The sequence below is a fragment of the Pyrus communis genome, chromosome 9, assembly GCF_041283825.1.
Source record: "Pyrus communis isolate YQ-2024b chromosome 9, ASM4128382v1, whole genome shotgun sequence".
NCBI classification, from domain to species: Eukaryota; Viridiplantae; Streptophyta; class Magnoliopsida; order Rosales; family Rosaceae; genus Pyrus; species Pyrus communis.
Window position 1 is genome coordinate 13,433,819 of NC_142573.1, and position 26,840 is coordinate 13,460,658.

The 26,840-nt window shown below is 35.1% G+C and overlaps 3 protein-coding genes across 3 annotated transcripts; 1 reads left to right on the plus strand and 2 right to left on the minus strand.

Annotated features, from left to right (window-relative positions):
• Nucleotides 1–920: 920 nt before the first annotated feature.
• On the minus strand, nucleotides 921–1,987 carry LOC137740590 (jacalin-related lectin 19-like). Its single transcript, XM_088699343.1, has 2 exons — nucleotides 1,516–1,987; nucleotides 921–1,412 (listed from the first exon to the last, which is right to left on the minus strand). The coding sequence occupies exons 1-2, from the start codon at nucleotides 1,699–1,701 to the stop codon at nucleotides 1,059–1,061; spliced, it is 540 nt and encodes a 179-aa protein (XP_088555469.1). The 5' UTR covers nucleotides 1,702–1,987; the 3' UTR covers nucleotides 921–1,058.
• A 12,386-nt stretch (nucleotides 1,988–14,373) lies between these two features.
• On the plus strand, nucleotides 14,374–17,128 carry LOC148694290 (uncharacterized). The gene is made up of 2 exons (XM_088700665.1): nucleotides 14,374–14,440; nucleotides 16,692–17,128. Exons 1-2 carry the CDS (start codon nucleotides 14,374–14,376, stop codon nucleotides 17,126–17,128), a joined length of 504 nt encoding a protein of 167 aa, XP_088556791.1.
• A 7,210-nt stretch (nucleotides 17,129–24,338) lies between these two features.
• On the minus strand, nucleotides 24,339–25,568 carry LOC137740910 (jacalin-related lectin 19). Its single transcript, XM_068480714.2, has 3 exons — nucleotides 25,453–25,568; nucleotides 24,932–25,156; nucleotides 24,339–24,828 (listed from the first exon to the last, which is right to left on the minus strand). The coding sequence occupies exons 1-3, from the start codon at nucleotides 25,471–25,473 to the stop codon at nucleotides 24,505–24,507; spliced, it is 570 nt and encodes a 189-aa protein (XP_068336815.2). The 5' UTR covers nucleotides 25,474–25,568; the 3' UTR covers nucleotides 24,339–24,504.
• Between the last annotated feature and the right edge of the window lie 1,272 nt (nucleotides 25,569–26,840).

Here is a 26,840-nt window from a genome sequence, read left to right on the forward strand (position 1 = left end):
GGCTAATTCTGTTTTTGTTTTATTGCTTCACATAGTCTCTGATTTATGATTAAAAGATGTTATGAATGCTTGCGTTCCAGTAAAGCAGAGCAATTTTCAGCAATCTGTGTGTTTTTAGGTCCATTTTCTAAATCGGAGTCGGTCATAAACTTCTTGTAATCTTTATGTAGTTGATAAAGAATGTGAGTCATAAGATTTCTTTGATCACGGTTTACAGCTAAATATCTGATGGATTTTTAAACCTCACTTGTTAGAATAATATTTGCTAGGCAGCCAACATGCGACACATATTGTATGAACTTGGCATTTTAGTACTTGCAGAAGTTATTTAAATAAATCGCAAGAATATAGTGATTTCTTGCGTTTATTTTCTGTGATTGCGGTGGTTCATGTGCTGTCGGGGTTTATGGAATATGGAATATCGTTACCTTGTTAAATGTTATTGTTAGAGCACTACTTGCTATGATGATCATGAATTGAATTGAATGGAGTTTTGTAAAGGCTGATAGGACTTGGGTCTGTTTAGTAGTGCATCTAACAAAGTGTTTGTAACAACGTTTGGTCGAGAAAGTTAAAACGCTTGCTTTACAACGCACTTCAAGTTCTTTTCAAAAAGCACTTGGATTGGATACAACACAACACAACAAAGCCTTTTCCCACTAGGTGGGGGCGGCTGTAAGGGGATGCAACACGAGAACTTTCCAGACGGTCACCCATTCTATCACTACTCTCGCCCAATTTCGTTTAACTTCGGAGTTTGGATGAGATTCGATGCATGTGAGTTGGTATGATCGCACGCAAGGAAAGCACTTGGATGGGATACTCACTAAAAATTTCCAACATGTTTTTGCTTCTAGTAAAAGCGCTTAAGGTCATAAGTGTTTTCTGGGAAACGTTTTCAAGGGAGACCTTAAAAGTGAAGCATGTTTTCATATCGTTGTACGGAAAACACAGTACAGGTTATTTGGATAGCATAAGTGTACATCAACACAAACAATCACAAGCAGAAACACACTAGCTTATACATTCAAAACCTTTAGCTATGAATTATATATATTTCAACTTGAAGCAGTCGAGTCGTTGCAGTTTATCTGGGCTCCGCAGGTAACCGAGCACCCGAGCCTTCTGAAACTCTTCTGAACTCTGTCACAGAGTCTTGCTGGGGCAGGAGATACATGAAACCCAATGGCATCTATGTATAAACCATCTCTTCCCTTCAAGCCAACAATTTTGCCTCCATCCAGAGTGTAAGTAAACGGTGTGCCTTCATCCATTCCAAATGGTCCGAATGTTCTTCGATTGCTCTGAAATTTAAGCGAACGGATGATAGGGGAATAGACGCCGGCATCCACCATCGTACAAGAGTGCCCGGTCACACTGACTATGTACTCGTCGGGGTACTGCAGCTTTATCTGCAAGGCATGAAAAAGATAAGGTATGAATGAGGTCTTAAGTTCGAATCTCCGAGACAATAGTTGTTGAAATAAAATGAAAACTATGAGCTACGAAGCAGACCTCTGCGGTTTGAGTGCCTCCGTGACCTCCATGCATTTCAGCTTTGAAAGGCTTGCCGTTTTTATCATACGCCACGGTGATGGAGTCGATGCAGTGGCCATAAACAAGCGTGATTTCTCTCACGCCATTGTAGATGCCATCGTCCCAAGGAGTTCCACCATTTCCTCCCCATGGTCCTACTTCCATGATCTTCCTCTTCCCGCCTGCTTGCTCCTTACCATCTTCCTACATAAAAAGTTAAAAACCAGTTTCCTTGTTTAAACGTACGTTAAATGCTATTTTCTTGTTCAAAGCTTGTGTTGATACACAGTTTTAATAGGTAAATAGAAATGACGATCTAGTGCACAACGACTGAGTAACGGTGGATACAACGTTCCTTTCAACCTACTGTCTCTCGGGTTCAAACTCTCCTCTATTCTTTTGACGTAGATTAGACTAGTAATATCACTTCTAATAATAAAACCAAAAAAAAAAAAAAATACAAGAGTAAGTACTAGTTTGGTACTGAGGTGTTTGTATAAAAAGTGGGTATAAAAAAAAGCTGAGCTAAAAAAAGTGTTTGGTAAACACTTAAAAACAACTTATTTTCACAGTTTTGAATGAAAAAGATGAAAATGTGAAGCAGCAAAAATGAACTTATTCTCACAGCACATCAGAAGTAATTTTTTTTTCAACGCACAACAATACCAAACCAGCCCTAAGAAATAGAGGTGGAAAAGAAGAGATTAATGCTTACCTTGGTGTTTACTTCCATGATAAACAAAATGATAAACACAGAGATGAAGTAAGAAAACAAGGTTTTTTATAGAGAGCATATATAAACACACACACGTGTATATATGTGTGTGTGTGTGTAAATATAAACATATACATATATGTGTGTGTGTGTAAATATATGTATGGTTGTTGGATAATTGGTGAGTGGTAAAGATGGGGTAAGTATCTGATTCTATTCAAACATTATGCATGAACTGGGAATCATGCTTTTGCTTTATACATTTGAGGATAGTTGTACATGGGTGCCAGTGTTTTTAGGTCCAGGGTACATAGTGATTTCTATTGATTGGAATTGGGATTAATGTTTCTGTGAATTATAGGTATGTTAGTTGGCCGAATTCGCTTTTAGTGTTCTTATGCACACTTCAGGCTTTTCTAACAAGGACGTGATTTCTTGTCTGTGCTTTATTTGTGCTTGGAGTTTTTGCATCCGATCCTGAAATTTGAATTGCTTGATGATGGCTTGTAAAATGCTTTTGTGTAATTGTGCATTACAGTCAGAGAAAATTCTGGTTGTTTCATATATGTGTTTGATGCCTTGAAAATTTTCTTTCCTTTTATTTTGAAGCCACCTATCTTACTTGATGGCATGCATAAAAGAGGTGCAACACGTGCTGTTAAGTTTCAAGACAATATACTCGCAGAAGAAAAAGAAGTTTCAAGACAATGTGGGTGAATTTTATGGTAATTAATTATGTCTTAAAACAATATGTTGTTCAATGAGACAATGTTTTCAGAGAACGTTGTGCCTCTTGTCTATGGATGTTGATGTCTTGCAATATTTTTTCAGAGACTTTTTTGTTTTGTGTATGTGCATGATGTAAGATTATGAGTATGAAATATCTGATAGAACCGTTTATAGTGTTTGAGATTCATATGGAAAAGTCTTGGTTAAAGGTGTTAGGTTGTCCTCAATGTTTTAGGATAACATAATCGAGAGAAGTTCCAATTGGTTTTGGAAAAGAACTTAGTGTTGGAACGTTATAAAGTCTCATAATTCTTTAGGGTTTGTATAGTTTGAATCCTAGTCCAATTTTGATAGGGAATGGACAGAGGAGTACTATATATATGGTTCAAACCACTGCTCTTGCAATTCACCAGCTTGTTTTGTTCTAAGACCTATTGATTAGAAGAGTTATTATCATCGCAAAAGAGGAGAAGGTTTTGAGCACAGAGGTTGCAATGGTTTCTTCATCAGGATCAAATAATGCATGTATGTTTTAAAGGCTTTGGTTCTTAAGTGTGTTCAACGAAAGGTTTACATTAGTTGTGATTCAATTGGATGAATTCTTGTTCCTTGGATAAGATGTTACAAACTTGTTACATGTGGTATCAGAGCCATTGGGTTTCAACCATTGAATTCAACTAAAATTAAAAGTAGAATGCATGAAAACATACTAGCTGGGTTTCGGATTGAGTTCTTAGGGTTCTTAAAGCCTTTAATTAGAAATGGTGTCGTTTTCATTAATAGAGCCGTTGGAAAACAAGCTGCAAAACAGTGTCGTTTCATAAGATATTTAAATACCCAAAATTTGACCATTGGGAAATCTGGGATTCAGTTTTCATCATGTTCTTCGAAGAGGGTTCTTCCTCATCGTCTTCGATAGACCTATTTCTTTCTTGTTGCTTCTCTAAAACATGATTTTGAGTCAAGATAGATGTTGAAATTGGCAAATCTCAAAAGTTAACTGCGAAGAGGTATGTATGTATTTTTGAAATTCAAATTCTTTCAAATTATACAGAATGTTTAATTTATATGAATTTAATGTTGGAAATTGATTCCTTAATCATGATAAAAGATTAGAACATTAAAAAGATTCATACTCATTTAGAATAATTTAAAGTGCATAGATTGTCTTTATAAGATGCTTCCGCTAACATATCAGATTGTCTTTATATATATACACATAAATGGGGCGGAACTAGTGATTATGATGATGAAGAGGGCAATGATGATGCAAATCATGTGAATTGGAGATTTGATGCAGTGGATAGCCAGGATTGAATAAACCATGAAACAAACTATTATAAATGAATAAGAAAAATTAGATGAAGAAGTCATCTGTGTTTACCTTGAATTTGAGATATTCGATGAATTGACTGTAAGAATTTTATGCCATTCAAAATTAGTAGTTATGAAAATATTCATAATGAAAATAATGAATTCAAAATAATGATGCAATTATAATTTGAAAATAAATTTTATTGCAAAACTTACACTGGAACTTATAATTAATTTACTGACGATTGAGTCGGCAAATAAGAAATTGACTGGTGAAAAGGAAATTGGTGCATGTAGGCATCCTTGACATTTGAGAATTTAAATTGTTTACAATTTGGTTTTCTTTGAATACAATGTCCCAAAGAAATTTTGACTGAGAAAAGATGTAGAAATTAACTTGATGTCTCCTTCATCTGAGTCCCTTTCATATAGACTTGGAAAAGAGAACTGGATGATTGATTGCTTTACTGTTGGATGATACTATTGATGAATAGTGAACTTGTTGGAATAATTTCTGCTTTTAATGTGGAATGTGCAGATGACTGAATGATTCCATGCTTTGTTGGAATTATTGATGCAAATATTGTCTGAACGCTTCATATGGTGACTTGGAAAGATGATTGAATTTTCACATGGCAATAATGTTCACATGATGACAAGACATGATGAATTTTCACATGGCAATAGTGTTCACATGATGACAATAGTGTTCACATGATGACAACACATGGTAATTAACTGTATTCACATGGCCTTATGCAAAATGGTCTTGCATCCTTATAGTCGACCCACTTGGCAGACTGTATTTTTTGACTTATCGAATTGGCTGGTTGCTGTGAGGATGCATTTGAAGATTCAGAGTCTAAAGCTTATTCTTCTTCAGTGTGGAGCATCGCTGCTTCTGCAAGTAATTGTTGTGCTAAATCTTGGAGCTGAGTGGCTTTATTCGTCTTTAAGCCTGATGATTTGAGCCCATGGATCTTGAAGCTGGAATAGCTGGCATTATTGGCTGTGCTGGGATAACTAGAGGAGGAGTAATGGGAAATTCAGAGAGAACCGGACTAATGACCCTTTGATAGTTGAATTTATCCCACCATTTGATTGATTTGACTTTGTTGACTTCACCGGTGTCAACTTCATAAATCCACTTTAAGATCCATGGGACTTTGTATTTGGCCATGAATAATGGGATAAGTGTAATTCTGTAATTGAACCTGCTTCTGTCAAAATTTTGTTGAAAATTGGTTGAGAGAACCTGCATAAGCTCGTCAGCAGTAGACTGGCTATTGGCCCATGAATTAACCACCATTTTGGGAACCATGCTGGAAAATTTAACTTGAAACTTTTGTCAAAATTGATGAACCATGAATGACTAAAATCTTCTGTCTGATGGAGAAATATGTTGGTCCAAGCATCGATGTAATCAAAATAATTATAATGGTTATTGGGTAATTGGGCATAATGAGTGTGAAGAGGTTTCCTTTTGTAAAGGGGGATTCCCTAATCTGCTTCGGTTAAGAACCAGCCAAGGTAAAGAGAATGGTAAATAATTTTATTTTCAAGGGTTTTACTATAAAGTGGTTTGATAAAGATGAACTTTGTTTCGCTGAGAATGGCTTGATAATATTTCAATATTTTGTGTGGTGTTGTAGGGTGTTAATGGAAATTGGAAAGATGGTTTTGGCTAATTTTTCTGGTGCTTGTTCCTGATTGAGATTGAAAGGGATGCTAAAAAGATATTCATTGGGATTTTTCTTGACATACGGTGATGTTTTAGTATAACTGACTGGTTGAGATAATAATGATTGGTATGTAGGGGTTAAATAAGGATCATATTGGCTGACTAATGCCGATTGGTAATTGGGATGTGGTGATTGGTAATTTGGCATAAGGTTTCCTATTGTGGAACCTAAGAGCAACTCCAGCGTTGGAGCCCTCCCCCCTGGCAATACACTATTCAATCCACCTAATGAACAGTAACTGCCCTTAATGAACAGTAAGTAGCCCTAGCAATAGAATTTGCATCTCCACCGTTACACTTCAATAGCCCTGGCAATAGGCAATAAAATATTAGTATTTTTTTTTTATTATAAAATAATACAAAATAATTTTAATTGTAATATCGGATAAGATTTTTAATCGTTCTCGGTGCGCCACGTGTCATTATCCGAAGTATTATTAAATAATACAAAATAATACAATTATTGGTGATGGATTTCTGATAAGATTATTAACCAATCACGTCGCGCCACGTGTCATAATCGGTTCACAATCTTTGAGGATAGATTTCCATCAGATTTTTAACGAATGACGACATGACACGTGTCATAATCCGTTCACAATCTTTGAGGATAGATTTCCATCAGATTTGTAACGAATGACGGCATGCCACGTGGCATTATGCAGAACCTAATCATTTCTGAATCCTCTATATAATCCACCATCCATCCTCACAAATCTCACACCAAAATTCTCAAGATCTCTATCGTTATTCATAGTTTCTGCTTCCTTATTCACAAAAATTTGTATCATTATTCATAGTTTCTGTTTCTTTCTTTCAATGTCGTCTTCTTCTTCCTCAAGGATGATGTGGGAATACAATCAGGAAGAGGAAGAATTGTTTAACGAATCTGAAGCAATCTTCAATCACCAGAGGGTAAGAAATGAGAGGGAAGAGGATGAGGAGCGTGAAATGAGAAATGACGAAGTAAGAAGGGGTAGAGCCTCACATTCCCGTCGAGTCATCCAAGCTGCGGCTCAGATCTGCAGGCCCAGCCGTTCCGGAAACCTTGATAGAAGCAGGCAACGACGAGGTATGGAACTCTTGGATGATTATTTTGTTCCTAATAGTGCATTCCCTGATACGTACTTTAGACGTCGTTTTAGAATGGAACGACATTTGTTCAACAAAATCATGATTGCTGTTTGCAACCATGATTCTTATTTTGTGCAAAAAAAAGATGCTTTTGGTGCTATGGGTCTACTGCCTGAGCAAAAAATTACTGTTGCCTTGCGGATGCTTGCATATGGAGCATCTGCAGACCAAGTGGATGAGATAACGAGGATGGGGCAATCAACCATTCTTGAGTCCCTGATGAGGTTTTGCGGAGCAATCGAATCTATCTACACCGCTGAGTACCTCCGCAAACCTACACACATGGACTTGGAGCGGCTGTTGAAGAAGGCAGAGATGCGTGGCTTTCCGGGGATGATTGGAAGCATTGATTGTATGCACTGGACGTGGAAAAACTGTCCAAGTGCATGGCAAGGCGCTTACGGGGACAGAAAAGGAGCAAAAAGTATCATTTTGGAGGCGGTGGCATCTTTTGATACATGGATTTGGCACGCCTTTTTCGGGGTCCCGGGAGCTCAAAATGACATCAACGTCCTTGCCCAATCCCCAGTGTTCAACGATGTCCTGCAAGGAAATGCACCAAAAGTTACGTATGAGGTCAACGGACGTATGTACGACGGGCCATACTACCTAGCTGACGGCATCTACCCGCGCTGGTCAACCTTTGTCAAAACAGTGCCACGTCCACGGAGTGCAAAGGAAAAACACTTTGCAAGCTGTCAAGAGGGGTGCAGGAAGGATATGGAGCGTTGTTTCGGTATCCTCCAAGCTCGCTGGGCGATCGTCAGGGGTGCTGCCAGATTGTTTGATGTAGAGTCGCTTCGATCCATCATGATGACGTGCATCATTCTTCATAACATGATTGTGGAAGATGAGTACGATTATGAAGCCGTTGATGAATATGAGCCAGACCCGATGAACAATTCAAGAACACGTATATATTGTGCTCATGACGCCACCGATGAGCCCGTGCAACATGAGCCATTACAAAGGGATGGACGTTACAATGAAAGGCTCATTCAACGATATACTGCATTTCAAATGCCAGACATGCACAATGCCCGACAAATTGACTTGATAGAGCACCAGTGGGCATTGAAACAAGCTGAAGATAATTAAGTTCATTTAGTGTGTTTTTTTTTAATTTGGTATGTTTATGTTATTTTATTTGGTGTGTTTTATTATTTGGTATGTTTAAGTAATTTTTTTATGTTTATGTTTATGTAATTCTTAGTATATGTAATTCTTAGTATGTTTATGTTTATGTTTATGTTTATGTAATTTTGTTATGTTTATGTTTATGTAATTCTTAGTATGTTTTATGTTTATGTTTATGTTTATGTAATTTTGTTATGTTTATGTTTATGTAATTCTTAGTATGTTTATGTTTATGTTTATGTAAAGGACTTTTAATTAGAACGATGGACTTTTAATTAGAACGATGGACTTTTAATTATTTTATACAAGGACTTTTAATTTGAACAATGGACTTTTAATAAATAACTTACCAAATTAATTTGAATAAATATTCAAGAAATTGGAAACAACATAAATAATACAAACAATAAATAATAAATTACAACCCAAAGTGATTGGAAAATTATGGGCTCCGATTACAAAAAGTACTCTATTCATCATCACTTAACCAATTTGTGGTGCTAGGATGATCTTCTCTTGCGGTGCTAGAACCACCTTGGCTTGCTATTGCTTCTCTTGCACGCCTCCTTCGCACAACGTCCGCTTTCTCTGATTTCCAAAAAAATTTAGAATTTGGAGACTTCCCTTCTAAAGACATGTTCATAATCTCACAATCTTGTTGAGCCCGTCTTTCTTCTCTAACATGTTCCCTTTCTTGCCTAAGTAGCTCTCTTTCTCTCTCATTAGCATAAAATTCTCTCTCAACAGCTGCTTGTTTTGATGCCTCTCTAGCCTTTTCAGCCTCATCTTTCGCCAGGTCCCTTGCCAAAGTCAATTCACCTTGGCGAGTAAGTTCTTCCATGAACTTTGCATAATCGTTCTTGGAAGCACTACCTTTTCTCTTTGAAGCCTTCTTACCTTGAGGCCTAATTGGAAAACGGGTCGAACCCGACGCGCATTCAGGGAGGGGCGTTTCGGGCACTTCTTCTGCATCATCTTCATGAACATGATCGGGTGTAGAGTGTAGAGGGGTGCTGTTCATGTGCACTTCTGGACCGACTGGCACAACTCTAAATTTAGGACAATCTTTGACAATATTCCAACATTCCCACCGGTTGAATGATTTATTTTTGCTTTTGGTTTTGGCAGCGTACCAAGCTTGTGCTTGAAGTTCCTACACAATAAAAATAAGTAACAAATAAATAAGTAACTAGCAAATACATACATATATATATATAAGTAACAAATAAATAATTTTAATGAAAATAAGTAACTAGCAAATATATACATATATATATAAGTAACAAATAAATAATTATAATGAAAATAAGTAACTAGCAAATATATACATACATATATATATATATATATATATATATATATATAAGTAACAAATATAATGAAAATAAGTAAGAAGGCTTCAAGTTTAGTAAATAATGAAAATAAGTAACAAATAAATAATTATAATGAAAATAACTAACTAGCAAATATATACATATATATATATATAAGTAACAAATATAATGAAAATAAGTAAGAAGGCTTCAAGTTTAGTAAATAATGAAAATAAGTAACAAATAAATAATTATAATGAAAATAACTAACTAGCAAATATATACATATATATATATATAAGTAACAAATATAATGAAAATAAGTAAGAAGGCTTCAAGTTTAGTAAATAATGAAAATAAGTAACAAATAAATAATTATAATGAAAATAACTAACTAGCAAATATATACATATATATATAAGTAACAAATATAATGAAAATAAGTAAGAAGGCTTCAAGTTTAGTAAATAATGAAAATAAGTAACAAATAAATAATTATAATGAAAATAACTAACTAGCAAATATATACATATATATATAAGTAACAAATATAATGAAAATAAGTAAGAAGGCTTCAAGTTTAGTAAATAATGAAAATAAGTAACAAATAAATAATTATAATGAAAATAACTAACTAGCAAATATATACATATATATAAGTAACAAATATATATATATATATATATATATATATATATATATTTATATGTCATTTTAATCATAACATGGGGCTAGAGTTCCAAGTTTAGTAAATAAATAATACAAACAAACAAATAAATAAATAATACAAACAACATAATTATAATGTAACAAATAAGTAACAATAAATAATAAATTGTTACCTGATCCGAGTAATTTTCCCCACTTCGAATATTATTACTAGCTTGTGCCAAAGCGTCTCTCCACGTACTAAACGATTGGCTAAGTAATTTCCAACGACTGGACATCGATTCTTTAGTTCTTTTCCCACCAATTTTCTCAAGAAAACTGGTATGAATAAGACTCCACATTTCTCGCAACTGCATCTCATTACCCGTAAGCGAACTATGAGTAACTTCAACCCAGCTACTACACAACGCAACATCTTCAATAAGCGACCAATTCGTACCTGCACCAGTGGTCATTTTGTTGAAAAAAAATGGATTCAAACTTTGAGACAAAGAAAGGAATGTGATTGAAAGTAGTTGAGAAAATATGAAATTGTTGTGTAAGGTAGATGACAATGAGAAGGTATTTATAGAAAAGTAAAAACAATTTTTTTTACAATTTTTTTCAGATTTTTCAGATATTTTTTTGAATTTTTTTGAATTTTTTACATTTTTTTTTAAATTTTTATTCAATTAATTAATCTCTGCCGTTGGATATAAAAAAATTTGAATTCCAACGCTCCAGATTGTGCCACGTGTCACAACGGTAACTTTTCAGATTTTTTTAAACTATTTTTTCATTTATTTTTTAATTTATAAAGCATTTTAATATCCACCGTTGATCTCAGATCGAATGGTGGATATTAAATCTGACATTTTTTTTTTTCCGTTGAGATCTAACGGTCCACATTAAGTGACCGTTAGGATCTAACGTACCGTGGGAAGCCACGTGGCTTCCCAACGGTAACTGACAAAACCTTTTTTTTTCTGATTATTGTGTCGGGACGCGCCCCCACGCGCGGGTGGGGTGCACGCGCCTGACACAAAAAAAATTAAATAATACGCTGACGCCACCCTGGCGTCAGCATGGCGTCATCCTCACCTCGGGCTCAAGGCCTGGCAATCCCTCACGGGCCTGGCCCTCGGGCCTCCCCCATCCCCCGGCCTGCCTCACGCTGGAGGCCATCCACCGGCCCTCGGGCCTTTGTTCTGGAGACTGTCCCCCGAGCAATTTGCTACGGTGGGAATGCTCTAAGAGAGTGAAACAGTTGGTAATGGCTAAGGCCGATGAAGAATTTGGGCTTGATTCTTTTTTTATTGGTGGTGGTGGTAGAATGGCTGGAAGCCTTCTCTGATTAGGTTTTCTTGCTATCATTCTTCCCCTGCAAAAATTTTTTGATTAGGAAATCAGGGATGCAATTTTGACTGCCTTTGATGTATTCGATTTCAAAATATAAAAAAAACTTAATATAGCTTGCCATCGTGTAAAAATCTGTTTTGATGCAATGTCTTGAACATCTTTTGGTAAAACATATTTTGCAGATTTACAATCGACTCTGACTAAAAACTTTTGAGTTAATAAATCATCTTGAAATTTACTAATACACAATACTATAGATAATATTTCTTTCTTAATAGTACTATAATTACTTTGTGCTGGATTCCATACTTCTAAATGGAAACAAACAATTTGTTCACGAGATCCGGAAGAAATTGACTGTTTGAGAATACCCCCGTAACCAATTTTAGAGGCATTAGTTTCAATGATCTTGAATGAATTTGGAGTTGGAATGCCAAGACAGGGTAACGTCTTAACATGTGACTTGATCTGTTTGACTATGGAAGTATGAGTATTAGACCATGATGAAGGATTTTCTTTTAGACGATCAAACAAAGGCTTGCATTGTTGCCTAAGATGTGGATAAAATTCTGCAACATAATTTAAAGATCCTAGAAATCTCTGTAATTGGGTTTTGTCAACAATTTCATTTGGGAATTTATATTCAAACTGAATTACTCTATCCATTGGCTGAATGGTGGATATTCTATCCTAAAAATCTAATTTTGGTCTGGAATAACTTAATTTTGGTTGCTAAGACAACTAATCCATTTGACTTAATTATCCTAGCAAACATATTTAAGTGTTTCTAATGCTCATCTATTGATTTGGAATAAATGAGAACATCATCAATATAAACAATTGAGAAATGATTGTATTGATTAAATTTTCATTCATGATGTTTTGAAATTTGCTCGGTGCGTTTTTAAGACCGAAGGGCATTACATTCCATTCATAATAACCGAAAGGAGTGACAAATGCAATTTTGTATTTATCATCCTCATGAATTTGAATCTACCAAAATCCAGACTTCATGTTGAATTTTGAGAAGATTACAGCTTGACTGAGTTTCTTAATTAAATCTCTTTTGTTATGATTAGGCCTGAAATGTTTTTTTATTAAAATGAATGGGGTTTTAAAACAAACATTGTTTTGACAAACATGAGCTTTTGGAATTTCATATTTTAATTGCATTGGGGGACTGGGGATTTATGTTGATTTATGTTGATTTATGAAAATATTTAGTGGGAATTAAACCTTCTTGAATACACTTCAAGTCAGCAACCTGAGTCAATTAAGGCAATTGTTTCTATTTGAAAGTCTTCAATTATTATTTTTATTTTAGAATACCATTTCTGGATCCTAATTTTTTGTAGTAACCCTAAAACTAGGTTTTCTGTTGGATTTTCTATGGACTTGGATTCTGATTCTTGGTCGAAGGAAGAACTATTGTGTTCATCATCATTATTGCTAAGGAATGCTTGTGTTTGGATACTACTGAGATGTGAGTGGTTTTCTATGTTTTCTGATTTTAAGGACTTAACTTCTTCCTTAATTTTGTTCACTTCCCTTTGTAGGTCTTTGACTGTAATTTCTTTTTTAGCCTTGTTAAACCTTTCCAGGGTTGCTAAGACAGATTTTTGGGGCTACCTGGGGTTGACTAGCACTAGCTTCTTCAGGAAAGACTAACTTCTTAAGTTTCTTTAAATAAAATGACTTTAATTCAGGGTCATCTACTTTGCTGATTAGATCGATAAGAAGATCTTCTTGTTCTTCTTGTTTATTGAGGACTGAAATCTTTTTACAACAAGCATCTGTGCATCTTATCTTAATGTCAGGGGATGAAAGACTAATTGAGCAATTACTGGAAGAGAATGAATTAAAATCTAAATCGTCTTCAGATTGACTATGGTCTATGTCTCTTAATTCTAAGACTTGGATTAGCTGGGTCTTCTCTTCCTTAGAGATTTTCAACTGATTGATTGTTTTCTTGACTCTGCATTTGTTTGCATAATGACCGAATTTACCACACTTGTAGCAATTCCCTTTTTGTTCTTGATTTTTGGAGTGGAGTTTTCCTGAAGGTTTCCTCCTCTACTTGCTGGACTTGAGTTTTTTGTAAAATTTATTTGTTTCAAAATTCTTATTTTTGAATTTGTTATGTTTGTGGTGTCTCCTACTGGAGTACCTATTTGGGTATCTATTATAGGCTTCAGATTTTTTCTTTTTGTTGGATGGAGCAATAGGAGGTAATCCATATTGTTCACAAAATGTGCCTAATTCGTATTTGGCTATTGACTTGTTTTGTAATTTTCATATCAATACACATTTTCAATCCCTTTTTTTAGATAATATTATTAATATTTCCATAAATAAAGGTATGATATGGTATGATACATATTTCAGTAACTAAACGTTTATGATTTTATGGGCAAATAGATTTGGTAATCCATTAATGAATTTTTCTTTCCCAAATGGTTGATTACTGTCTTCTCTAAGCATGACTTTGGACATGAAAACATCTTTGTACCACCTAAAATCGCTTAGGGTTAGACATGTTAAGTTACTAAGTTGGTCATGAATCCTGGAGGTAACATTACTAGGTGTCCTTATGAAATGTTCTATTATAGTGAAAAGTAATGTGTTGACTGCATCTGAGACTCCTCTTCCTATACGTTCATCGAAAATAAGTGTTCATTCTTCATCTCTTTTGACTGCATTTTTTATTTCATTTCTGGATTATTGAATAAGATGTTTTCCCACCAGGAATGGAGCATTTCTGTAAATCTAGTGACCAAAAGGTCGACAACTTGGGTTTGACTGAGGTTATGATTGGTAATATAACTATTAGCAACCACGGAAATGTGTTGTAATTTGTTCAAAAGTTCTTGTTTTGATAATCCATCTATGTTCCATTCATAGAGTTTACCAGCTGAGATTGAGAATTGGTTTTGGATGTTTCTTTCCTCAAATTGAATATCCGGAGGTGTTGGCCTTGGATACCAATTTTTGGTAAGAGTTGTCGGGTCGACTCTTTTGTTTGTGATTCGTTTTAGTTCAAGATTTTGAAAAGCTTTTTCTACTTTTCTAATGGAATTTGTTTCACTCTTGCTTTTTGAATCCTATATTGCAGAAGTTGTTTGTGGTTTAGATTCATCTAGGTGTTGTAAAACATTGACTTTTTTTCTTGTTTTAACTCTTGTAACATTTGATCTAATTTTTTACTTATGGAGATTGTTTTCAAGGCTGTTGTGCTAAATGAGGCTTCTGGGAAGTTGACTAAGGGTTTTTCCTTAATTGTTGGTTTGGAATGTGAAAGTCTATCTATTTTGGTTTCTATTTTATCTAGTTGTTTTCCTATGGTGTGCAGACTTTGGTTTGTGAAATTGTTTTGTTCAATGATTGGCTTGACTCCTGCATCTTTTTTGGGAAGTTTGAAAGGAGTGGCTAGTACCTGTGTGTTTGCAGTTATAATTAAAATTGTTTCTTATACAGGGTGATTAGAAGAGACTATGGTTTTGTCTTATTTAACCCAATTTTTTTTGGTGATGACTTCTAATTTATTTTCAGACTCGTAATATTTTTCAACAAAATCAAAGAAAAATACTTCAAATCTGTGTTTTTTCATGAAATTGGTCCATTTATAGTAAATGTCCAATTTTCGTTCTTTTGTATATTTTTCCCAAAGGTGTTTCTTTTGGGAATGTTTTCTATTGCTTCAATGTCAGCATTGAGTTTCTTTCATCGAATTTTGAATGGTTTGTTTAGGGCTAGAAATTGGTGGTTGACTTGATTTGTTTCGTAATCAGACTCTGTTGTAGAGGTTTGTTCTCCTTGATTTTGAGTGTTAGGTTGGTATCATGGATGAGTAATATGAGAGGTTGGTTCTACTGATTTTAACTTCATGTTGATCAAATCATTAATTAATTCTTGTTGGGTAATGGGTAACTACTAAGCTAGTTTCTATTGATTTTAATTTCGTATTGACCAGGGAATTGATTAGATCTTGATCTTAACCCACCATATCGGCTGATGTGGATCTAGAAAAAGAGTTTCTATCTGGCTCTAAAGATTTGTGTGACTGGGCTAACTCGTGTAAGTGGACAATAGATTTTTTGACTTGAGGGTTAAAGTTGATTTTAATTGTTCCGTTAAAATATTGTTCTATGTTGTTGAGGTTGACTAAGCTATTTTGTATGCTTATTGGTTTGCTTTCATTGATCAAGCACCAATATGATGGTATACTGATATCTGATCATTTGATAGGGGTATTTTGATGTTGGCATTTTCTTGATTATTTTGAATTCATTATTTTCATTATGAATATTTTCATAACTACTAATTTTGAATGGCATAAAATTCTTATTATTTTGAATTCATTATTTTCATTATGAATATTTTCATAACTACTAATTTTGAATGACATAAAATTCTTACTCACAGTCAATTCATCGAATATCTCAAATTCAAGGTAAACACATATGATTCCTTCATCCGGGTTTTCTTATTCACTTATAATAGTTGGTTTCATAATTTATTCAATCCTGGCTATCCACCACATCAAATCTCCAATTCACATGATTTTCATCATCATTGCCCTCATCATCATAACCACTAGTTGCACCCCATTCGGTATCGAGCCAAGTTGTTGGTAATTGAGTTATCATCTTTATAATCACTACATTATGTTCATCCTTTAGTTTTCATTTACAGTTTATGTTATTTGTTAACCTTTTAAGTAGGATTGTTTACTCTTAACTCAAATAGTAAGGCGTGTTCCAAACAATAAGTCCATAAGATTGGCATGAGCGGATCGCATGAGCGGAGAGAGAGTTTAGCAAAAACACGAGGAAGGTAAAGCCTATATATATATATTGCGCAATATGTGTTGACCTTAATGCAGATATTGTGGAATCTCATTGAATTGTTTACTCTATATGTCTTTAAAATATAAGATCATATGTATGAATAAGTTGATTCAGTGAACAAATTTGGTAGTGAAAAGGCTGAAATCAAGAATCATTGAGATTCATAGTGCTAATTTCATTGTTGTCTAATGCAATTTCACTAAAATCACTCAACTTAGCAGTAGTGCCAATACTCACTAGTGGAAGCAATTACAAAAAGTGGAGAAGAGAGATTGAATTGCTTTTGACACTGAATGAGTATGACATTGCTCTTGACAATCTACAACCTGAGGCCTTGACAGACAAAAGCACTAAGGCTGAGAAAACTGATTTTGAGAAATGGACTAGGGCCAACAAAGTAGCTTTATCCATACTAGAAAGTGGTATGACAGACACTGTGCATGGAGGACTAAAGAAGTCAGCTTTTGCAAATGATTATCTCCAAGCCTTTGAGAATAAATTTAAAGAATCAGAGAAGGCTGAGATTGCTCAATATATGTACATTTTGACTTCCTACAAGTTTGAAGGTGGAGGTTCAATCAGAGATCACATTATGAAAATGACTGATGCAACTGAGAAACCTAACTCCATGGAAGTTAACATTGGAGAAAAATAACTTGTGTTCATGATACTCCAAGCACTGCCGCACAAATTCAGTTAGGGGTGGGCATAGTGCGGTTCCACCCATAAACCAGAATCAAAACAGAAAAATATCAACGGTTCGGTTCGGTGCGATTCTGCTTAAATATATTACCAGAACAATACGATTTGGTCTATCTCGATTTCGGTTCGGTTCTTACTGGTTTACGGTTCCGAATACTAAGCGTAAATGGAGACAATATAACATTTGATAGTAGCCTTACTCAATTATTGAAATTGAGTTGGAAGACAGATAAGGGGTGTATTCAATTGGGATTTTGAGGGATTTAAATTCTTTTAATGAATCTAGGGGTATTTAATCAAGATTTTAAGTGATTCTCTGAAATTCAAGATGTATTCAATTAGAATTTTAAGATAGTTTATTAGAATCCTTAGAAATTCGGGTGTATTTAATTAGGATTTTAAATAAGTTTATAACATTCCAGGTGTATTCAATTAGAAATTGATTTTAAATAATTTGAGAAAGTTGAGGAATTAGAAGGAATTGAAGAGAGTTCGTAGTGTATATTAAGCATCCATAAATCTCACATCTTCCCATGAGATTTCTAGGGAATTGAATCAAAATTTTATATGTAATCTCTACAAATCAATTAAACTCCATAAAAATCCATGGATTTATAAATCCATTAAAGTCTCTCAAAGTCTCAATTGAATACACTCCCTAAGAGAACAAATATAATAGTAAAACTGATTGAGTGGGAACAGAGAAGCAGCAAAACCAAAATGTGTAAAAAATCTCAAGTATAAAAGTAAGGAGCATGCTAATAAAACATAAAAATCCAAGGCATACACATGGAAGAAGCATTGCACCTCATTTCAGCAATTATTTGTATCAATAAGCCCAAATGATATAAGCTAAGGAGCATGCCAACTACAGATTAAAAAAAACTACAGAAGCTATTAAATACTTGCCAATTTGTTTGAAATGACAGAGAACTCCCAAACTCCTCCTTTAACAGGTTATTCCCTGAAGTTTGTTGTTCAAAGGGAACTCCAGCAGAACTAACTTGGTGAAACTAATTTTTCAACCTATTATACCATGTCATGTGTGTGTGTATATATATATAATTAAATTATTATTAATAAAACGGTTTGGTTCTATTCTGATCGGTTCTTGTTCATTCAAAACCAGAACCGAAACCAGTATGAAGGGTCCGGTTCGGTTTTTGACTGAAAGTTGACTTTTTCGGTTAACACGGTTGGTTTTATTTTCATACAATTTGATGCGGTTTGGTAGTTTTTATGCCCACCCCTAAATTTAGTCAACCCAGGATGTTCAACAATACTCAAGACAAGACTTGGACTGTGGATGAACTCATTGCTCAATGTGTGCAAGAAGAAAACAGACAGAAACAAGAGAAGGGGAAAGAACCTGAAACTGTCAATTTTGTCCAAGCTGCCAAAAGGAAGAAGGAGTTAGATGTTGGTAAAACTTCTAAACCCCAACCTTATGATAAATCTGTTATGCCTGCTAAAAGTTTCAATTCCTCTAAGTTTAACAAATTTAAAGTGAAAACTAAAAGTGTTGAAAAAGTTAGATGCCATCACTGCAAAACTAAGGGTCACTATAGAAAAGACTATGAAGTATTCAAGGATTGGCTGAGATCTAAGGGTAGAATTGATATCTATGTCTGTGAGGAGACAAATCTTGTTGATATTCCCACAATTCTTGGTGGTTTGATACTGGTGCATCTGTGCATGTCACTAATTCCTTTCATGGTTTTAAAGAACAAAAAAAGACAAACAATTTTAATGTTTTTGTTGGAGAAGGAACCAAAGAGTCTGTTGAGTCCATTAGCACTGTCAAATTGAAATTAGACACTGGTTTTACAATGCAACTAAATGATGTGTTATATGTGCCCAAAATGAGGAGGACCTTGGTTTCTGCATCAAAGCTGGTTAAACAAGGCTATGTTTTTATTGGAGATCATGAGTGTGTCAAGTTTTTTAAAAGGGGATCTTTGCACGGAAAAGCATTTTTGCATGATCATCTTTAGAAAATACAATGCAATCTAGATTTTGAAAACCTACATGTTTTGAATATTGCAACTAAAAGGATGCATGTTTCTAATCAATCATTCATACTTTGGCACAAGAGGCTAGGACATATTTCAAAAGAAAGAGTTTTTCAGTTATCTAAATTAGATTTGATCCCTGCAATAGACATTAAAACTGCTACAGAATGTGTTGATTGCGTCAAGGGCAAAATGACTAATGTTAGAAGATTATATGCCAAAAGGAGTAGAGGCTTGCTCGAAGTCATTCACACATATATTTGTGGACCTTTTCCTGTCAAAACCATTGTGGGAATACTTATTTTGTGAACTTTATAGATGACTTCTCAAGATTCAGTTATATTAACCTTATAAGTGAGAAGTTTGCAATCCTTGAATGTTTCAAAGTTTTTACAAGTGAAGCTGAAAAACAGTTAAACCATGTGATTAAAATTGTTAGATCAGATAGAGGAGGTGAATACTTTGGCATGCATATAGGAACGGGGCAACAAAATGGTCCCTTTGCTCACTTTCATGAAAGTCAAGGGATTGTGGCTCAATATACCACTTTTGGTACCCCACAACAGAATGGTGTGGCAGAAAGGAGAAATAGAACTTTTATGGAAATGGTGAGAAACATGATTTCAAGATCAAAGCTCCCAAACTTTCTTTGGGGAAAGGCATTGAAGACTGCAAGTTGTATTCTAAATCGAGTGCCTTCAAAGTCTGTGCTTAAGACACCTTTTGAACTATGGTATGGGAGAAATCCAAATTTCAATCACTTTCATGTATAAGGTTGCAAAGCAGAGGCAAAATTCTACAATCCAAGTGAAAAGAAGTTCGACCCTAGAACAACTACATGTTATTTCATTGGTTACTTAGAGAAGTCAAAGGGTTTCAAATTCTATTGCACATAGGCATATACAAGGATTCAAGAAACTCACAATGCCATTTTTTCTAGAGGATGAAGTTGTATCAGACATGACTCAAGATAAATTCGATTTTGAGGAAATAGTGCAGTCAGAAAATTCTTCTCAACTAAACTACAATCAAGTACCTGTATTTCAAAGAGCTCACTTAGAAATTGCTGACCTTGATGATGACATGGCAGAAACTAAGAATGAAAGTGATGATCATACAAGCATTGAGAATCAAGTGGGAACTCAGGATTAAAATCTCAATGTTCAAACAACTGAGAATTCGATTGGTCAACCAAGGTTAAGGATATATAACAGAATCAAGAAACCTGTGATCTCATAAGACTATGTGTATCTCCAAGAGACAGAATTTGATTATGGTGATATAGATGACCTTGTGACTTATCAGCAAGATATGAAAAGTCCTCAAGTAGCTCTATGGCAGCAAGAAATGACAGAAGAACTTGAGTCAATGTCTAAAAACAATGTTTGGTCTTTAATGAAGCCTTCAATTAACACTAAAGCAGATAACTGCAAATGGGTGTTTAAGACCAAGAGAGATGCTGAGGGAAGAATTGAGAGATATAAGGCTCGATTAGTTGCAAAGGGATTCACACAAAGGGAGGGTGTTGATTACAATGACACATTTTCACCTCTTCTTCCAAGGACTCAATGCGAGTGATAATGGCTTTGACAGCTCATTTTGATTTGGAATTGCACTAGATGGATGTCAAAACTGCAATCTTGAATGGTGAACTTGATGAAGAGATCTTTATGTCTCAACCTCCTGGATTTGTTGAAAGGAGGAAAGAAGATATGGTCTGTAAATTGAATATATCAATCTATGGTTTAAAACAGGCTTCAAGACAATGGTTTCTAGAATTTGATCAAGTAGTTACTTCAAAAGGGTTTGTTGAAAACAAGATGGATGATTGTATCTATCTTAAGTTCAAGGGATCCAGGTTCATTCTTTTGGTCTTATATGCTGATGATATCTTGTTTGCAAGTTCGGATGTACAACTTTTGAAAGAGACTAAAAGCATGCTGAGTTCGAACTTTGAAATGAAGGATCTTGGTGAAGCTCATTATGTTTTGGGAATTGAGATTGTGAGAGATAGAAAACAAAAACTCCTTGGTTTATCTTAGAAGGGCTACATAGAAAAAGTGCTTAACATGTTTAACATGGAAAGTTGCAACAAGGCTGATGTTCCAGTAAATAAGGGTGACAAGTTCTCTCAAGATTAATGTCCCAAAAATGAACTTGAGGCTAAGTTAATGAAGATGAAACCATATACTTCATTAGTTGGTAGTCTTATGTATGCTAATATTTGCACTAGACCTGATTTGGCTTTCATTGTTAGACTTTTGGGAAGATTTCAATCAAATCCTGGAGAAGCTCACTGGGTGGCAGCCAAGAAGGTGTGGAGATATTTGCAGAGAACTAAAGGGTTTAAGCTAGTTTATGGGCATAGTAATTCATTAGAGTTGATTGGATTTACTGATTCTGATCTTGCTGGGGATGTGGATGAAAGAGAATTAACTGGTGGATATATTTTTAAGCTAAGTGGAGGTGCTGCGTTATGGAAGAGTGCTAAATAGACTATAGTGTCAACTTCAACTATGGAAGCTGAGTTTGTAGTATGTTTCGAGGGGATAAAGCAAGTTGTTTGGCTCAGAAACTTAATTGCTAATATGAAGCTTGTAGATTTGGTCAAAATGCCTATTAAAATGTTCTGTGATAACAATGCTGCTGTATTTTTCTCAAAGAATAGCAAAAGAACTTTAGCTTCAAGGTTAATGGATGTAAAGTTCCTTAAAGTTTAGAGAAATGGTCAAGAAATGGGAGATTGATATTCAGTACTTATCTACTGGTGCAATGATTGCAGATCCTCTTACTAAAGCCTTGCCAAACAATGTATACAAGGAACATGTTACACAGATGGGGGTTGTAGAGTCTTTTGAACAGTAGGAGTGAACTGCTACGAAATTGGAAGACTGTTGTGGTGTTTCATTTGTATATGATGGCATTGAGGCAGCATGTCTTCACAATTAGGTAGTTTTGTTTGTTTTGAAGTTATTAGTATTTGCTTAGCTAGTTTTATAGCTTATATTGACTTTCAATAGGTGTTCAATTCTTCCAATGTGATCAATTGTTCCACAAAACAAGTTTCAATCAATAAAAGTAAGATTGCTAGAAAATCAGTTTTGAAATTTTATTTGATGCATACTTATTGGAATTATTGATATGTTAATTTGGTTAATGATATGGTCATTAACTTGATGCTATTAAGTTGAGAGTTGTTTCACTCAAAGTAGGAGTTATACATTTTGTGCTCTGCACTTGATTGCAAATTTGAATATGTAGTAATTGTTGAATTGTTTATGTGATGTACATAGTAGATTCTTCAGTTCCTTATTTTGAAATGCATACCTATGTAGTATGTGAGTATGAATGTGGCTTGAATAAGGCTTAGTGATCACTTCTATAAATCTTAAAGACTGATTGTTGTGTTTTATACTCAAGTGGGAGAATGTAAGATTATGAGTATGAAATATATGATAGAATTGGTTATAGTGTTTGAGATTCATATGGAAAAGTCTTGGCTAAAGCTGTTAGGTTGTCCTCAATGTTTTAGGATAATAGAATTGAGAGAAGTTCCAATTGGTTTTGGAAAAGAACTTAGTGTTGGAACTTTATAAAGTCACAATTCCTTATGGTTTGTATAGTTTGAATCCTAGTCCAATTCTGATAGGGAATGGATGGAGGAGTACTATATATATGGTTCAAACCACTGCTGTTGCGATTCACCAGCTTGTTTTGTTCTAAGACCTATTGATTAGAAGAGCTATTAACGTCGCAAAAGAGGAGAAGGTTTTGAGAATAGAGGCTGCAATGACTTCTTCATCAGGATCGAATAATGCAGGTATGTTTTAAAGGCTTTGGTTCTTAAGTGTGTTCAATGAAAGGTTTACATTAGTTGTGATTCAATTGGATGAATTCTTGTTCCTTGGATAAGATGTTACAAACTTGTTCTTACACATGAAACTGGTGTGTGGTGTGCTGTTAATGTAGACAACGTGTCTCTCTGATATGCTTCATGTTCAAGCATGTGGTACTTTTTTTGGGTACAAAACATGGGAATTATGCTATTCACGTTCTTATTAGCACTAGTCTTGCTGATCTTTTCTGCCACTGTGAGAACCCTTCAGCGATTTTTCACCGTGATGCCAACATACTGTTAGAATAAGTAGTACTCATGGGTCATGGCTATATAATTGGTTTGTTGTCGGATCAGTGTTTTAACAACGATGGTTTGAAATGAGATCTGAATGTTCTCATCTAGTGTACTAAATGGCAATTCGGTTTTTGTTTTATTGCTTCACATAGTCTGTGGTTTATGATATAAAAGATGTTATGAATGCTTGCCTTCCAGTAAAGAAAAGCAATTTTGAGGAATCTGTGTGTTTTAGTTTCTTTTTCTAAACCGGAGTCAGTCATATCTTTCTTGTAAACTTTACGTAGGTGATACAGAATGTGACTCAGATGCATTTGATTTCTTTGATGACAGTCCACAGATGATTACCGTTAAGTATCTGATGAATTTTTAAACCTCGCTTGTTACAATAATATTTGCTAAGGGAGCCAACATGTGAACTTTACATAGGTGATACAGAATGTGACTCAGATGCATTTGATTTCTTTGATGACGGTCCACAGATGATTACCGTTAAGTATCTTATGAATTTTTAAACCTCGCTTGTTACAATAATATTTGCTAAGGGAGCCAACATGTGAATTTTTAAACCTCGCATATTATATGAACTTTGCATTTAGTACTTGCAGAAGTTATTTAAATGAATTGCAAGAATATAGTGATTTCTTGCGTTTATGTTCTGTGATTGCGGTGGTTCATGGGCTGTCGGGGTTTTGAGATTATGGAATTTGGAATATCGTTACCTTGTTAAATGTTATTGTTAGAACACTTCTTGCTATGATGATCATGAATTGAATTGAATGGAGTTTTGTAATGCTGATAGGACTTGGGTCTGTTTAGTAGTGCATCTAACTAAAGGCGGTTGTAACAACGTTTGGTCGAAAAAGTTAAAATAGTTGCTTCCTTTACAGAAGCACTTCAAGTTCTTTTCAGAAAGCACTTGGATTGGACATTCACTAAAAATTTCCAACATGTTTTTGCTTCTAGTAGAAACGCTTAAGATCAGAAGTGTTTTCTGGAGAAACGTTTCAAAGGAGACCTTAAAAAGTGAAGCATGTTTTCATATCGTTGTACAGAAACCAGTAGGTTATTTGGACAGCAAAAGTATACATCAGAACAATCACAAGCAGAAACACACTAGCTTATACATTCAAAATCCTTTAGCTATGAATCATATATATTTCAACTTGGAGCAGTTGAGTCGTTTCAGTTTCTCTGGGCTCCGAAGGTAACTGAGCTCCCGAGCCTTCTGAAACTCTTCTGAACTCTGTCAAAGAGTCTTGCTGGGGCAGGGGATACATGAAACCCAATGGCATCTATGTACCAACCATGTCTTCCCTTCAAGCCAACAATTTTGCTTCGATCCAGAGTGTAAGTAAACGGTGTGCCTTCATCCATTCCAAATGGTCCGAATGTTCTTCGATTGCTCTGAAATTTAAGTGAACGGATGATAGGGGTGCCGCCATACACCATCGTGCCATAGTGCCCGGTCACACTGACTATGTACTCATCGGGGTACTGCAGCTTTATCTGCAAGGTATGAAAAAGATAAGGTATGAATGAGGTCTTAAGTTCGATCCTCTGAGACAATAGTTGTTGAAATAAAATGAAAACTATGAGCTACGAAGCAGACCTCCGCGGTTTGATTGCCTCCGCGACCTCCACGCGTTTCAGCTTTGAAAGGCGTGCCGTTTTTATCATACACCACGGTGATGGAGTCGATGCAGTGGCCATAAACAAGCGTGATTTCTCTCACGCCATTGTAGATGCCGTCGTCCCAAGGAGTTCCACCATTTCCTCCCCATGGTCCTACTTCCATGATCTTCCTCTTCTCGCCTGCTTGCTCCTTGCCATCTTCCTACATAAAAAGTTAAAAACCAGTTTCCTTGTTTAAACGTACGTTAAATGCTATTTTCTTGTTCAAAGCTTGTGTTGATACACAGTTTTAATAGGTAAATAGAATTGACGATGGAGTGCACAACAACTGAGTAATGGTGGACACAGCGTTCCTTTCAACCTACTGTCTCTCGGGTTCAAACTCTTCCGTATTCTTTTGACGAAGATTAGATTAGTAATATCACTTCTAATAATAAAACCAAAAAAAAAAACAAGAGAGTAAAAAATAGATGTGGAAAAGAAGAGCTTAATGCTTACCTTGGTGTTTAATGGAAGCATGGGAAAGAAAATGATAAACACAGAGGTGAAGCAAGAAAACAAGGCTTTTTATAGAGAGTGTATATAAACACACACACATGTACATATATACACACACACATATATATATATATATACACACATGTATATATGCATGTATGGTTGTTGGTTAATTGGTGAGTGGTAAGGATGGGGGTAGCATCTGATTCTATTCAAACATTCTGCATGAACTGGGAATCATGCTTTTGCTTTATACATTTGAGGACGTGGTGGGAACCGGATCCCCTCCGGACCCAAAGGAACTGAGTCTAAGGATTAAATGATTCGGGCCATTGAAATTTGATTCAACGGTTACAATTATTATAACTTTTAGAGGGCCCCCTGTTTGTAACTGTTGGATCAAATTTCAATGGCGGGATCATTTGATAAGTAGGCTCAGTTCCTTTGAGCCCGGAGGGAATCCGGTTCCGACGTGGTGGTCATCACTAGAAAAGCATATATATTAGTTTGTATATCTTTATGTTCTTTATATAAGACGATAAGGGAGAGTCGAACATAGGTCGTGAAAGACTCCAAGTGCACAAATTAGCACTCTAAACTACTGAGCTACAAACTTAAAAAAAAATTTGATCGAGAATGATACACATATTTTTTCTTCTCCTACGCACCCTGGTTTAACTATGTCTATTGTTCCATTTGATTTTATTTAATCGAATTCCATAGATAAAGAGGGTTGCGTAAGAGACTAAGAAAGAGTGTTAAAATCAGCTCTCTTCTTGATTTTGAAAACTGTTATTGGCAACCAAAAAATCTCATTTTGCACTTTTCACAAGTTTATTTTTTCTTTCTAAATATAAAAAGCATAAAGTGAAAAATGAGAATTTTAGGATGCCAAAAACAATTCTCTTTGACTTTTTGACAAATAAAAATGCGATGAAACTGTAATAGCATATGAATGAATTAAAAACTGCGCTTGGTGAATCTCTAAAGTGGACGACACGCGTAGAGACTTCGTATATTTGTAGATACGTAGGTTTTATTTTGGGAGTTGCATATTACATTTTCGAATGGTACACATCTTGCTATATTGGGAATGTGATTCTGTGGTGTGTGGAAGCTGTTTTAGGTGCTTCTAGCTCTTCCGATTCCTATCCTTGTCTTCTCCACTTTTTGATTGTGGGAATCTAGGCCGAGAAATTCCTTGACAATCCTTTTGGCCGCTTATATACATCACGTGAAATAGACTCATAATTGTATACAACCGATTCATAGTTGTGGGATACCCGGCATTTATAACCATAGAAAGTTTATCAATCTCGACACATGAGAGACTCATAATTGTATACAGTCGATTCATAGTTTTGGGATTCACGGCGTCACGTGAGCGT